This window comes from Rattus rattus, chromosome 4, assembly GCF_011064425.1.
Source record: "Rattus rattus isolate New Zealand chromosome 4, Rrattus_CSIRO_v1, whole genome shotgun sequence".
In the NCBI taxonomy this organism is placed as follows: domain Eukaryota; kingdom Metazoa; phylum Chordata; class Mammalia; order Rodentia; family Muridae; genus Rattus; species Rattus rattus.
The window spans coordinates 164,830,823-164,846,437 of NC_046157.1; the positions used below are offsets into that span (position 1 = coordinate 164,830,823).

Sequence of the window (15,615 nt, forward strand, 5' to 3'; positions counted from 1 at the left end):
CATTCAGGATGTTTCTGAGAGGATATAGACTCTTTGCGACTTGGACTAGAGCCCATTCGGGTTACGTTCTGGCAAAGAATCTGGCTTTGTTCCACCCATGTCTTCAGAAAGTGGGGCAGGCTGAATTCCAAACGTAGCGACTTCTTTGGCAGAAGACTCAGGTGGTGGCGGGGTCTCTGCTCACTGTTGTTATGCAGAGCAGTGATGAAAGGGGGCAGAGAGCTTAGCGTGGAGAGCAGAGCTGGTACCAGAGAGACTAAATGTGCTGCAGCAGAACTGGAGGGTGGGGCTATCCAAAGCTCCTAGGAGTTCATATCATTCCAAAAAATCCATATGTGATTAGCTGTAGGATTTGATGTTTGTTTTGTTGACATCTGGTCTCGCTTTAGTCTGATCTTCTCTTGCTGTCTTAGTTACTTCTCTACTGCTGTGGTAAGGCACCATAACCAAGGCAACTTATTGAACAATATTTTATCTGGGGCTCATGGTTTCAGAGAGTTAGAGTCCATGGCCATCATAGCAGAAAATATGGCATCAGGCAGACAGACATGGCTAGTGGAGCAGCAGCTGAGAGCTCATATCTTGAACCATGAGCCTGAGACACAGAGAGATAACTGGGAAGGGCGTGGACTTTTGAAAGCCTCGAAGCCTGCCCCAGTGCCACACCTCCTCTGACAAGGCCACACCCTCTAATCTTTCCCAAATGGTTTCATCAGCTGGGGACCAAGCATTCAAACACATGAGCCTATGGGGGCCATATCACTCAAAGCTCCATGCTGTCTTCCGTCTGCCCTTTTAGAATGGGAATGCTCTCCCTATCCATTATGAGATGAGAATGAGGCTCTTGGGACGAGTAGAATGCTATGATTTAAAAGCAATGTATGGACCAGCGAGACGGCTCATCAGGTAGAGAGCGCTCTCCACCAAGCCTAACGACCTGAGCTCAGTCTCTGGTACCAACTTGGTAAAAGGAGAGGACAGACTCTTGGTTCTTGCAAATTGTCTTGACCCCCACATATGTGGCAAAGCTGACATTCACCACCACACACACACACACACACACACACACACACACACACACACACAACTAAATTAAAAGTAATAAAAAGTAAAAGGGGTCAAGGTGACACATGATTGTCACAAGATTGACACAAGTAGACTCCTGATTGGTAATCTTGATTGGCAGGCAGCGGGATTTAGAATCGTCGAAGAGACAGAGAGTTTAGCAGACATCAGAAGACCAGTCCCCGCTTTGATATGGGTGGAGCCATCCCCTGGGCTGAGGTCCATGAATGAATAAAGAGGAGAACGCAAGTTAGAATGCCAACAGTAATCTCGCTCTGCTTCCGGACTGCAGATGCGTTGTGACCACACTCTGGCCGCCATGCCTTCCCATCACAATGGACCATATTCCCTTTTTAAACTATGAATCAGATTAACCCCTTCCTCCCTTGAGTTGCTTTTGTCAGGCTTTTGGTCACAGCAATGAGGAGAGTAACTGGACTACTTTCCCTTGCTTCTAGTACTGTGCCCTTGAGAGGTGCAGCCTTAAGACTTCTACGGTCAGTCACCACAGTTGAGCAGGGCTCTTCCCTGACCACACTTGGCTGTTTAGTTCTCTGAATTGCTGATTGGTTTCCAACAGTGCACCGTCCTGGCAGGACTTGCTCAAAGACTGACACCATAACCAGGTCAGGGATCGCCGCACAGATAGCGTGGCGTCAGTGGCACAGGTTCATGCTTTCCAGCCACTTCCCTGCTGCTCTCTAGCAGCTAGCCACAGTCCGTCAAGCCTGTCCCTCCAGCAGGGTCCCGCTGTCTTCACAACAGTCCTCAAACCTCCCCTGGCTCAGATGACACCATCAGGCCACACTCGCTTACAATGGTGTTCCATCCTTAGGAGAGATTTAGGGCTCTGCTACACTGGCTGTTCCTCCGAGCAGTTATGAGGTGTGGTCCAGTAGCTGGGAATAGAAACAATGGCACACTTCTCTACCTTAGGAGCTGAGTACCCGGGGCAGAGTCAGAGGTCTTCTCGGCTTGCCTCCTGGCGTGGAATCCTGCCCTACCAGCAGGTGGTCAGGGCCCTGGGATCCTTGTCCACACTGAAACTGAGGCTGTACTTCTGTCCTGCAATGGAAGCTAATGCAACAGAAGAGTCTGTCTTCCTGCCACAAGAAAATGCACTCAGCCTAGAGCTTAGACATTGAAGTGGACAGCTAGAGACAACGTGAGGATTGCAGTCCCCCATGCTCTCTGGAAAGAAGGCCTCTCGTTGGGGCTTTCTTGGCTGGCCCAGCCCGGAAGTGGATGTCCTGCCTTCCTGAGTCGGCGACAAGAGGAGAGGAGGCAAGCCTCAGTTTAACATTCAGTGCTACGGCCTGTTTGCATGGCGCTTAACAGAGTTTGTTAATTAATCATTCCTTTACGCCTCGCTCAATCTTTGGATCACTTGCATAAACCTTAAATAGTGGGGTGGTGTTGCATTTTTGTTTTGTTTGGGGGAATTTTTGTTTTGTTTGATTGTTTGGGGTCAGCAGACAATACTAGGCAGGTGCTAGCTCTGTTATTTTATGAGAGCTAAATCTATCATGTAAGAAGAGGATGAGGAGGAGAAGGAGGAGGAACTGTATCCTTGTAGCACAGTTGTCTTCCTTAGTCAGGAGTAATTTCTCCTTGGCCCAGAGGTCTGAAAGAGAGCACTGGCTTCTCTTCCAGAGTTCAGTTGCCAGTATCCACATGGCAGTTCTAGGCCCAAGGGAACCGCCACCCTCTTCTGGCCACTCTGAGCACCAGGTACATAAGTGGTGCACGCACAATGCGGGCAAGCAAAACGGTCATACACATCAAAAGCTTTAAAGAGAGTTTGTTAACAGAAGAGTCGCGTCTGATGAGAAGTCAAGTACCGGTACTCACTTGAGAGTACGAAGCCATTTATGTTCTGATTTTCTTCTGGCCTTTGGGTTTCTGACATTTCTTTATAAACTGTTATCCCTTTGAACTTAGATTTCTTGGGATTTACCCTCTAGACTGGATGATTAGCCCTTTCAGTGCTGGCCTGGTTGCTCCACTTGTTTCAGAAGTGTGCCTGGGCCTTAAGATTACCTGTCAGAGTGAGTGAATCACTCTGCAGCTATTTGAGGGGAAAGTCCCCAAGGCCAGTGCTGAGGCTTGCTTTGAACTCAGGGCTCTCCTGTGCACTTATTTCTCCCTAGTTCTCTCGAGTAGGAAGCCATCCTATAGGTCAGCCCGAGGCACCAGTGGATGGGTACCCACGTGCATCTCACTGCCTGGCCTGGTCCATGTGCTATAGAAAATGACTCTGTTTCTTTGCTGAAGCATACGCTTTGCAGCACGGTGCCAAGGCTCTGGAAACAGAGTGAGGAAGGGCAAACCTCTCCAGGAGTGACATCCCCACTCCAGCTTCTCCTTGGTGATGGGAAGGAGAGTTTGTATGGCCAGGACTTCTCAGATGGGCCCCCGCCTATAAGCTGCTGTGGGGATCAGGAGCCCAGCATTCTTAGTGGTATCCTATCTGAGGCATCACCTGCCTCCCACAGTGGGATCCAAACATGCATAGAGGCATCGCCTTCCAGTCACAGCAGCCAGAACTCAGCCTCCACACCAAATAAGACAGCTGCTCCTGTCAGAGTATGTTACTGTGTGTGGGCGGAGACAAAGGTATAGAGTAGTCCATGGTTGTGCGCGTGTGTGTGTGTGTGTGTGTGTGTGTGTGTGTGTGTGTGTACACCATGTAGGTTCTGGGCGTGAATGTGGAGTGCTAATGTGCTTAAGGGTGGGAATGTGAGTAGAGTGTGGAGGAGGGTGCTAGCGTGTAATCCAGTGTGTGAGAACGAGCGTATAGACGGCTATGTGTAAGCATGGGCATGTAAGCGGAAACTATATGTAGAGAACAGGGGTAGGTGGGTGTGAGTGCGGGTGTGGGGAGGATAGGTGTGTGTAGGGGGTCTGAGATATTGGGGTGTGAGTATGAAGTTGGGTAGACATGTGTGTATGCAGCAAAGCCAATGCGGCTGTTGGGTAGGGGTGGGTTACTGTGTTGCGGAAAGAGCGGATAGTGTGTAATTGTGGTTGGATTTGTGGCTGTGAAGAGGAGGTAGAGGTTGGTATATAGGGAAGGGACGGGTGTGGATAAGTGAACCCTACATGTTTTGGTGGTGGGTATTGGAGTGCATATGGGTATCATCTGGGGTATGTGGAAGTAGGATGCACGGTGCAGGCCACACCCCTGTCACAGGATTCTCCCATATTGGCATTTCATATGGGTGGATGGGTGTGTGCTGGGCACAGTGTGAGCGGGGACATCTCTGGGCATAAGGATGTAATGCAGGTTGGAAACTGGGATGCCGTGAGAAAGGGGCGGGCAGTGGACATATGTGGGGACTTTTGTTGGTATAGGGAGGGTTGCAGTTTGATGAGAGAATGAGACCATTGGAGCCATTGTCAGTGGGGGAGGATACGGTCAGATGTGGGTGAGCAGATGTAGGTCTGGCAAAATGAGGGTGCTGGGTAAGAACAGAGCTACGGGATGCACCCTGATGAGTCTCACCTACCTCTCTTGCTCAGGTACAGGGCCTTAATGTCCAGCCGGCTTTCCTTGTTGAGGACGGCAAGCCGCAGTTGCAAACCCAAGTACTCTAGCAGCCTTTTCCGGGCAATGAATATCTCTCGCTCTGCTGGCATCAGAGCATGAAAGGGACAGTGGGCGATCTTCCGGTCCTGTGACAGAGCACAGGGTCGCTATGAGGCCTTGGGGCTGTCATTCACCAGACAACCACAGGCAGTGGTCACTGAGGACTTCTGGCCAGCCCAGCCCATACTACAGAGTGACTGGGTAGGCAGGTAGCCTCTCGGTCCTCCAAAGGGTGACCATCTCCAAAGGACGCAGAAGGACACCTGCACGCAGGTGCCCAAAGCACGTGTTGGCCATCATGAGGTCTTCTGCCCTGGAAGACCAGGCTCAGCTGTGGGCTCCTAGTTTTGTCTAAGAGAAGCCAGGTCTCAAAGGGGTTCTGCTCAGAACAAAGTCATACCTGGTAGAACTTGAAGTAGCCATAATCAACTGCTGTGCCCACGGCCGTCCTTTCACCTTGCACAATTGTCACAGGTTTCAGGACATCCGCCCCGTAGCTAATGAGCCGGTCAATCTGAAGGATATACAATCTGTCAAGTACACAAGGCCACTGGAGGCTGATAGAAGCCATCGTCAGCACAGGGCTGTGCAGGGCAGCACACGATGTGACCACATCATGAGGTACATGGCTCCCAGTTCCCGTGGGCACACTTGACAGCTGAAAGGCAGCCAAAGGGCACTACCCAGCAGGAGAATACAGTTTCCCAGAAGGCGGCCATCCCCCATGTGTGTGGAAAAAGTCAGAGGCACATAGGGTAGATAGGTTTGGCCTCATCCTGAGACACTACTCCCTGGAGAGCCCTCTCTGATTCCATTCGTGGCAGCATCAAAAATCCTGATGGCTAAGCCATAGGGACACCCTCTTGCTCACTGAGGGATGAGTGGATAGACAGAGGGTGGCACACACAGTAGAGTGTCAGTCAACCTTCGAAAGCCATAGCCAGCTCACCCAGCTGAGCGGCGCCCTCTGCCAGTGCTCCAGGTGGTACAACTGCTCCTGTGTAACCTCCTGGAACCCTCGCAGAGCCACTGTGTAACCTGTACATTTAACTGTGCGAGGTGCAGCCTGGGGGTTGTCAGAGTTCACAGCGAGGACTAGAGTCCAGTAAAAGGGATCCTGACAGCTGTCGTTGACTACCAAGTAAAATCAGAAGAGGGTGATGAGTAGAGGCTTGTGGAACAGATGTGGCTTTTGTTCGATAAATTCCATCTGGGTTTGGTGGTGGGCAGCTGTAATCCAGCAGTTAGGAAGCCGAGGCAAAAGATTATAAGTTTGAAGCTGGGCGGGGCTACAGAATAAGACCATGTCTCGCTGGGAAAAACAAACGACCCTAAATGAATGCATGCAGGCCTTGTGGTAAGGTACAAATGTACTGTCTGCTTTCTTGGCATAGTTCGCTAACAGGGGTCATGAACCCTGGGTTTCAGGAAACCTGCAAGGCACACGCAGACCCTCTAGGTCCAGACACTGTCAATACCTTGACACTATCTCATTTCCCAAATGTTTTGGGGGTAAGGGGTTGTGCTTTATGTTGTGTCCTTTCAGCAACTTTGTCACGACATGAACTTAGGACGGCCCAGCCTACCCCACCCTGAAGCCAGCAGGCACTCTCCACCCACTACCTCTCCCCCAGCATCCTCCCATGCCTCCCCTCACCAGGGCGATCTTATTCTCGGTGGTCCTCTGTTGCTCGTAGAACAGGTCACACACAACACACAGGGCAGTGCCCAAGCCTTTGGTCAGAGGCAAGTTGGGGTCAGCTCCCTGGGCTAGGAGCTCCTTCACAACCTGGGCAACGCAGACAAACTCCTCAGTGGCCATGATCCTGGGTACTATCTGCAGCTCCCACCCATGGGGGACGTGATGGGTAGGAAGGACATGGATGAGCTCCTTAGGGAGAAGTTGCCGTTCAACCCAGGGCCTGGGTCTGACACTATTTTGGTGCACATAGCAATGTACCCGCTCTGCTGGGTACTGCTCCTACCTCACTTTATAGCCTGGGAAAGAGCGCAGCTCTGGGCCCCATACTCACCCCGGGCCTGGAGTCCACCTGTGTGCCCCCTTTGGCCGCTCCTCCCCAACTCTCCTTTTTCTTAATAACATTCATCAGTATCTAAAACCGTGCTGCCTGCTGCTGTAGGGCCTGACTCCCCCAGCTACAGTGTATGGGGGTGGGGAGATGCTCAAATCAGAGAAGATTCAAAACCTGCTGCTCACAGAGGCGCCTGCCTTCCCACAGAAGGTGCTCAGTACACACACGTTAAATGAAAGGAAGGATGGATGAGAGGCTGGAATGGGTAGGCCACTGGTAGTCTGGATGGATGTGCACGTGGGCCGGTGAGAGAGAGCGGGCTGGGTAGCTCTCTAGCTAGATTGACAGGTAGGTGGCCGGATGGGTTAGTGAGTGGGAGATTGGGTAGATGAACCAGTGGGTGGAGAAATGACACAGCAAACCCAGTGGTGGATTAGAGGAAGGGGATCAGAGGTGGCGGAAATAGCACAGTTGCCTGGTGCCCGTGTATGCAGGAGCTGTGGGTATAGGGGCCTGAGGCAGGACCTGGGTGTTCAGGTGCAAAAGAGTCAGATTCATGGGTGCACATGGGCTCACCAGGTCATTCCCACTGGCAATGGACAGGGAGAGTGGGGAGTGGCCACTCCACAGCGTGTTTGGATTCGCTCGATGGGACAGAAGGAGCCGCACGATGTCCCTGGCACACTGCAGGAAGAAGGCAGAAGCACATGAAGTCAGAGGCGCCACCCCGGTCTCCTGTACGTGCTGCCAATAACAGTCAGCACCTTTAAAGCCAAGCCGGTCGAACACTCAACTGCCTGATCCTTCCACCAGCACCACCTAAGCAAAAACTCCAAACAGGGGCATGAGGCGGGGAGACAGAAGAGCTTCCACCAGATTCCAAACATTCATTTCCAGGAAGGGAACAGGAAAATGCTGTGTGTGCTTTCAAAGGACGGAGGTCAGTGACGTTAACATGACCACACAGAAGGCCCTGACCTTTGACAGGGATGATGAAGGGAAGTTCCTTCAGCCGAGATTACTTGTGAGCCTCTCTCCCTGGCCCTGCTGGTGGCCAGTGGTCTCTCTATTCCCACTGCCGCCAGGACTCCTCTCCAGCTGCCCTGCACACTCTGTCGACACTGCACCCTGGGGACATGGCAAACCCTAAGAGCTGGGACCAATCTCCTTCCCTAGCTCCTTCCCCTGCAGCCTTAGCAACCAGGCTGATGAGATGCCAGAAATCCATGGAGGAGTTCTTGGAAATTATGGAGGAAGAGCCCTGGATCCCAAGCATGTCAGACCCAAGCCCAAAAAAAAAAAAAAAAAAAAAAAAGATTTCACGTGGTTCCTGGGCCAAACAAGATGTGGGTCCATGCTTGGCTGGAGAGCGTGTCAGTGCGGGAGTGCTCATGGGCCCTTTTCATAGTTTCCATTCACGATCCTACAGAGCTCAACCCCACTTGGAAAACCCACCACAGCCGCTTCAGAAACACTGGCCCAGATGTGGCAGCCAGGACTCCCACCTTGAGAAGCCAATGTGACAAGGAAGGGCCACTCACACCAGAGCTGCCATCTCCTGCTATCCCAGAGACATCCTGGTGCCTGATGCAGCACCCGAGCATACACATACCAACACCCATGCGTGTAGTCACATGGATGCATGCATGAACTTATAGGTGAGGAATATAGACACACACATCACATTTGAACACAGCTCTTGCCTGGCCTATGGTCCCTCCCTTGTGCAGCAACCCTCAGGCTCAGGACTCAACCCCTCCCTTCCTCCCCACCATCACACTGTGACGACCCAGCTGACCCAGGTCAGGGCCCAGTGGCTGCTGCTCACCTTCTTGTTGTCTTCTCTTTCACAGGCCACGTGCAGAGCCGTGCGTCCGCCCTCCTCTGGGATGCATGTGTACGGGGAGTAGTAGCTCTTGGGCGGGCCTGGCTCATTGTTGAGCTTCAGGCTTGAGGGCAGATCACCCTGTGGTAAACACAAGGCTTGAGGCAAGTCCTACGTGTCCCTCTCCCCAGAGTGCCTACTTGCAGACTATAGATGTGGAGTGACTTCCCACAACCCTCCACACACAGGCCTCCAAAGTCTCCTAGTCATCGAGAATCCCATAGCACTCGAAATGTCAACTAGACTCACAGGGAAGTACTACCAAGCCTGTTTTGTTGTGGTGGCAGTAGTGTTTTTGTGTTGTTGTTGTTGCTGTTGTTGTTGTTGCTGTGTGGTACTGAAGAATGAAACCCAGGGCTTCCTGCATACTAGGAAACTACTCTACCACTTGGCCTATATCCCCAGCCCCTCCCACCTTTGGAGCCGTGTCCTCTCTATGGAACGTACTATGTAGACCATGCTAGAACTAACAAAGATCTACCCACCTCTGCCTCCTGAGTATTAGAAATTAAAGGCTGGCTACATCCATGCCTGGCTACATCCCCAGCCCTTAATCAATTGTTTTTGCCTGTGTGTCAGCCCTACTTCATCCCTTGGCCGCAGTTGGGTGCCGATCTGCCTGGCCTGCCCACCACAGGAGGGGCCGTGGCCATGAGCACAGTGATCAGAGCAAACACATGAGTTGCTTTTTATCACCCCACGCCCCTTGTCAGTAGGCACAGCTACAGGCCCAGGCAGAGCCACACCTTGCCACCTTTGTATGGGTAGTCTTGGTCCGCCGCCTTGGCATCCACGTTAGTGACTGCATGGAGCAGCAGTTCAGTGATCTTCACGCCCTCCTCCCCAGGGAGTGAAGCTGCGATGTGGAGTGGGGTCAGGGACTGCAGCTGCAGAGGAAGCATGGTAAGGGTGACACCCAGTCTGCAGCCCTGGCAGGTGACATCAGGTTAGGGTTAATGTCAGGGTCTTTTCTGCCTGAGCCGATGACAGGATACATGCATTATTGCAACAATCCGAGGTAACCTGCAACACCATCGCCTTCACTACAGCCTCGTGGGTGCAGCACAAGAAGGCCCAGGAAGGCACGGACAATGAATGGACTGAATGCTCTCAATGTGCCCTGAATCCCACAGGCGTCTGTGGAAGCCATAGGTGTCTGGGGCCACAGCTGTGAATGCTTGACTCGAACCCAGTTGATTTTAGGCCATCTGACATACACTATCTTCTAAGAGTAGCCCCTTCCTGTCCCTGCCAGGCCCTGGCTCAGATAACCACCTAACAGCCACGTAGCTCCTGTTCAATCTTCTGATTCTTCCCACAGCGTCCCTCTCCCCACTATCTGAGGACGTCCCCGATGGACTGTCTCTGAGCTCCAGCAGCTCATGGTCATGGGGAACCCTGCTCTCAGAGGGAATACCAGCAGCCGAGAGAAGCCAGCCAGAGCAGTCGGGCTATGGCCAGGGACATATGCCCCACTTGTCCCCAGCCCAGATCAATATGACCTACTCAGGTAGGAAAGTGGAGGAAAGCAGCTGGAGACCCACCCCCACCCCCGTGAAGGCAGGGTATGGTCAGCCTGGAAAACAGAAAGAGCCCGCTGTAAAAGGATGTGTTGCACAGGGGAATATCCCAACACTGGAACCTGGCAGCGTAGCATTAGCTCTACATAGCACGCAGCCTGGGGCAAACTCCTGCGGCCGTGGCACCTGAGATCAGAACCACAGAGTTCAGACAAAGGGACAAAGTGCAGCTGATTGCACTGAGCCATGGTGAGGTGATATTCTTTACCCTGTCTCATGGGGCAACCCAGCAGGGATGCTGGGGTCAGATGTGCAGGAAGCCTAGCCTCACCTTGACCTTCTCCCTAGGGCACAAAGGCCCCAGTGACTTCCAGGGACATCGGGAATTGAGGTAGTGTGGTTTCTGTGCTGAGGAAGCTGTGGCATGGGAATGAGCAAGGCTTAGAAAAACTAAGCCCTGAATCCCAGGAAGTCCAAGAACCTCTGCATCAGCTCTGAGTTTCTATCCTCCACACCATTCCAGCACCACACATGGGTTTATGTATCGAAGGCGATGTGCTTGTCAAACGTGTTCCCCAAGAGGTGAGCCTAGCTTTCAAATGGGAAGTAACTGGTACCTGAGAGGGCAGAACCAACCACTGGCTTCCATATTGGGCAACAACAGTGAAAGACAGAAGGGACACAGACCTTAGTCAAAAGGAGATATAGAAACAGACAGGAGGGCAGGAAACCCAGGTTTGGTTATTGCTGGCTAGATTTGCTGGGCTAAAGGGATTCAAACACAGTTTGCTTCAGTTCTTCCTGTCTCTCCATAAAGCTGATGATGCTGTGAAAGAGGGTGGTGGGTCTGGTCTTTGCTTCCTCTCATAATCCTCTGTCCTACACTTACTTCAGACTCATGGAAGTGCATTAGGAAATTAGCACTGTAAGAAATAGCGCCCCTACAGAACCGTATCTACTGATGCCATGGAGCCTCAGTGGTAGGCCACCTCCCTCCTGTGGTGTTGCCAACACCTCACACACCAGGTGTTTACAGGAGGGTGAAGCAGCTCTACTGCCAGCTCTGGAGAGCTATGGGCTTCTGTGAAGAGGGAGTTGGGAGTCCGTGTGTGTCCCACAACCATCTTGCTGCTGACGAGATGTGGCCACTGACACCTACCTGTGGAGGATACTGGATATCTGTCTGGGCCCCACTCATCAGTAGCAGCCTCACCCCTTCCACATCCCCAGCCTTCACTGCAAGAAACAGAGCCTGCATGGGCACTTGGCATAGGTTAGGATCAGCACCTCTACGTAGCAGCAACATAATGGTCATCCAACGGTTTCTGCGTCTGTAGGGGCCAGAAGGGCAGGGTCACAGAACGGAGAGACTGGATTATCTACGCAGGGGATGAGGGGTACTGACAACACTGTACCCCAGCACCTAGTCTTTCTTGAAAATACCCTGAGGGGCATGTTCCTCACCCGGGAGGCTCAGAAGCATAGCTAACTACAAACATCCCTGTGTGGGCCACCCAGCCGACCTCAGCTGTGGTTCTGCAGGACTTCAGTCAAGAATGGGTTACCTGACCTCACTGACATTGCTCCTGAGATGAGCACTAGCACCCCTCCTAGGATGGGTGCCAAACAATGAGGTGGATACAGGTAGACATACACCACACGATGACCATGGGTTGAGAATGCAGCCCCATCAGACAGTGCCCCTGCAAGGATGCTGTCTTAGGGTTTCTTTTAGTGTGGCAAAACACTATAACAAAAAGCAACTTGAGGAAGAAAGGGTTTACTTTATCTTATCCTTCCAGGTTCATCAAGGAGGGCAGGAACCTGGAGACAGGAGCTGATGCAGAGGCCATGGAGGGTGCTGCTCACTGACTCTCTCCCCTTGGCTTGTTCAGCCTGCTTTCTTATGCAACCCAGGACTGCCAGCCCAGGGGTGACACCACCCTTAGTGATCTGGGCCCCTTCATATTGACCATCACACCCCAGACTTGCCCTCAGCCCAATCTTTGGGGGGGGGGAGGAGCATTTTCTCAGTTGAGGTCTCTTCCTCCCAAAAGACACTAGCTTGTGTCGAGTTGACGTAAGATCAGCTGTCACAGATTCCAGAACACTGCTCCCAGTGGTGTCGCAGGGCTGTGAACTACCCACTGGACACGATGCATCCTGGAGGCAATCCTCCACCCCTACCACAGAATAACAACGACTTACTCGGCCATGGTCTGGGCCAATTTCCTCACAGTCCCTTTGTATGGGAAGCAGGAGTGCTGCATCAACGAACTGTAGGCCTGGGCACTCTTCTCCAGGATGTCCTTGGAGACATTGATAGAGTAGTTTCGCAGGCATATGGTGGACTCGAAGTTCGTGTCGGCACTGTACAAGGTGCTACCGTCCACATTTTCTGCTACGTCCTCTGTCTCTTTCTCTACTTCAGTGCTGACAGTCTTCACTGGGGAGACATCTCGCTTTTGAAGCACGTTGTTGGACTCCAGGGGCGGCATGGAGGCGAGGGATTCCTCTGGGCTGCTTGAGGGGAGCATAGACGTCTTTAATTCCTCTCCACCCAAGATGTGCGCCCCCACATCAGACGGTGAGTCTGTGTTTGGATCCGCAAACAAGAATGAAATTTTGGGGGTGACCAAGGGTTTAGGAGATTCCTATGGCAAAGCATCAAAAAGGGCTCATTAGAAGAAGGAACTGGAGTTCTCTCCTTTGCAGCCCCAGGAAGAACCTGAATGGTAGTGTGGGGCTTCCTCATGGTCTACACACCCTTGCAGGGGCAGGGACGACTCTGAAGTCACTGCCCCATACCCGAAGTAAACTGCCACGTCTCAGGGCTCACAATGCCTCCTGAGCCTACAGGGCATTGCTATAGAAGGAGTTGCTGCTGGTGAGGTGACCCACTCTTGTCCTTTCATGCACACAAGGCAGAGCCTGTGTTGCGCACTTCGTGCTAAAGAAAACTACATTATTAAAATTAGTTTCACCGCTTTCTCTTTTTAATATGACTACTGAAAAATTCTAATTATATACGTGTGGCTTGTGTCGCCACTTAAATCATATTTCTGTCCAGTGGTGCTGGTTCCCTTGTCCTCTGTCCTCAGGTCCCTTGACTCTCAAAGAGAAGTCCCTGGCCTGATGACCTCCACGTTGCTAGGAGTCTGTTAGACATGTGCATCCTCTGCTGCTACCAGCATGTTAGAGTGGGGAGGCATGTCTCAGACCCCAGGCTGCTGTGCACATGGCTCATAAGGGACACACTCTCTTTGGTCCCCGTGGCATGGCTCAGGATGCCTCTGGTCTCTCTCCTGACCCCCTTCCCCACTAGCCTTAATCTTCTGTTCCCCACGTTCGGCCCTGGTTCACACATCAGGGAGTGGGCGGTGGCCGTTTAGGTAGAAAGACAGTAGGATGTGGCAGATGCTGCTGCTGCTGCTGCTTCGGTGGTCAGTGGGGTCTGACCTGAAGCAGGGTCCTCTCAGCAATGTTGGGATGGAAGAATTTGCTGGGGTAATACTGGAGGAAGCACATGCTCAGGGGTGTGATGCCCTCATCCGAGCGCTTGTTCACGTCAGCTCCGTAATCCAGGAGAAGGTTCACAATGTTGATATGAGAATGTATCTGGAGAGTAGCAATGACAGACTTGTGAATACAGGGTCTGGCCCTCAGCAGACAGAGGAGGGCTGCCTGCCACCCATGCTGCCCCACCTACCCAAGGCTGCAAGGTAGCGGGATACATGCAATACTCATGCTTGGCCTTGGTAAAGGGTATGTGATAGAGAAATGAGTGGATCACCCCCCAGTCCGCCTCCATTTGGCTTTGAACATTGCAAATGGGTAAGTGGGGATTGCTTGACAGCTCCTGGTGGACACTTCCTGTTAGAGTGGGCCACACAAGGCAGCCCACAGGCCAGTGTTCCTATACAAAAAGGACTTACAGCTGCAGCAGCAAGCACAGTGTAACCCTTAGAGTCAGCCACGTCAGCACAGGCAAGGTTGTCCCTCAAGATTCCAAAAATCCAGTTATAGTCCCCTTCCTCAGCCTTCATGATCATCTTCTTGGAAATCTGCTCCTTGGGGCCACTAGGCCCAAACTTGCCGCGGTTTCCCTCCAGGATGGCAGCTATGTTCCAATTGGCATGAGCATCCTTGTTCCTGGCAATACAACAGGCTCATTGGTATCAGACTAGGATCTGGAGAGCCCAATACCTTCCATGAGAAAGAGCCCAAGAGGGGCTACCTCTGTCTACCCCTCATTCTTCTGACCCCTCAGAATTTCCCTTCCAGCCTTGGGCTCTCTATTCTCTACCACTTCATTATCACCTGAGCCCTGACGGCTGCACTGCCAGTCAGTTACAATCAGGATGGAGTACCCAGTGAGGGAGACGCTTTATCTAGAGATAAAGTGTTCAGGCTAAGTTCTATGCAGCAAGAACTACAACTAAACCGTATACATGTCTGACTCCTCTGGCTCACTCCAGGTTTGCTGGGAAATCTGCTCTCAACAGCGGGGCCCTGGGTAAGCAGAAAGCTGGTGTACACATGGCCCCACTGCTCAGAACCAAGCACACACATCCCACCTTTTACTCATTTGCTTTCTGTTGGGAGTAGAGAATAGCATGTCTCCTAGTCCATGACACAAGTGAAGCATCCTGTGTGCCCAGGATGCCTTTCATAATCATGAACTCATGGGTTTATTCAGTCAATAGTTGTCAATGGTTATGAGCATAGCTGACAGCTGCCCAATGGATGGATGGCATAGGTGGATGGGTGGGTGGGTGGGTGAATGGAGTAAGTATATATGAGTGGGGGTTGGATGGACACACGCATGGGTGAATACATGGATGCATGGGTGAATTCATGGATGCATGGGTGAATTCATGGATGCATGGGTGAGTTCATGGATGCATGGGTAAATGCATGGATGCATGGAAGAATGAATGCATGGATGCATGGGGAAATGCATGGATGGAATGGACTGGAAGACAGGTACAGCAGCATAGATGAAGAGGGTAAAAGGTTACATAGAGTGAATAGATAGATGGGTAGATGGGTGGGTAGATGTAAGGGTTGTTGTACTGGTGAAAGAATGGATAAATCAGTGGATGAATGATGGATGGACAGACGGACAGATGAATGGATGGATGGATGATGGATGAGTGGGTGGATGAATGAGTTGATTGATGGGTCAAAGAAGTAGGTGTATAGGCAGATGGATGGATGGATGGATGGATGGATGGATGGATGGATGGATGGATGGATGGATGGATAAATCAATTGATTGATGGGTCAAAGAAGTAGGTGTATAGGCAGATGGATGGATGGATGGATGGATGGATGGATGGATGGATGGATGGATGGATGGATGGATGGATGGATGGGTGAATGGATAAATCAATTGATTGTTAGGTCAATGAAGCAGGTGTATAGGCAGATGGATGGATGGATGGATGGATGGATGGATGGATGGATGGATGGATGGATGGATGGATGGATGGGTAGATAAATGGAAAAGTCATTTGTGCC

The 15,615-nt window shown here is 51.8% G+C and overlaps 1 protein-coding gene across 1 annotated transcript in view; it reads right to left on the reverse strand.

The window, feature by feature from the left end:
* Ankmy1 (ankyrin repeat and MYND domain containing 1) overlaps nt 1-15,615 on the reverse strand; it is a 52,235-nt gene that overhangs the window by 11,997 nt on the left and 24,623 nt on the right. The window contains exons 6-15 of the mRNA XM_032899781.1: nt 14,028-14,244; nt 13,552-13,710; nt 12,301-12,746; nt 11,252-11,423; nt 9,319-9,459; nt 8,516-8,653; nt 7,264-7,371; nt 6,312-6,443; nt 5,055-5,168; nt 4,575-4,740 (exon numbers count right to left, since the gene is read on the reverse strand). Of these exons, the coding sequence (XP_032755672.1) occupies nt 4,575-4,740; nt 5,055-5,168; nt 6,312-6,443; nt 7,264-7,371; nt 8,516-8,653; nt 9,319-9,459; nt 11,252-11,423; nt 12,301-12,746; nt 13,552-13,710; nt 14,028-14,244 (1,793 nt within the window). The remainder of the gene's footprint in view (nt 1-4,574; nt 4,741-5,054; nt 5,169-6,311; nt 6,444-7,263; nt 7,372-8,515; nt 8,654-9,318; nt 9,460-11,251; nt 11,424-12,300; nt 12,747-13,551; nt 13,711-14,027; nt 14,245-15,615) is intronic.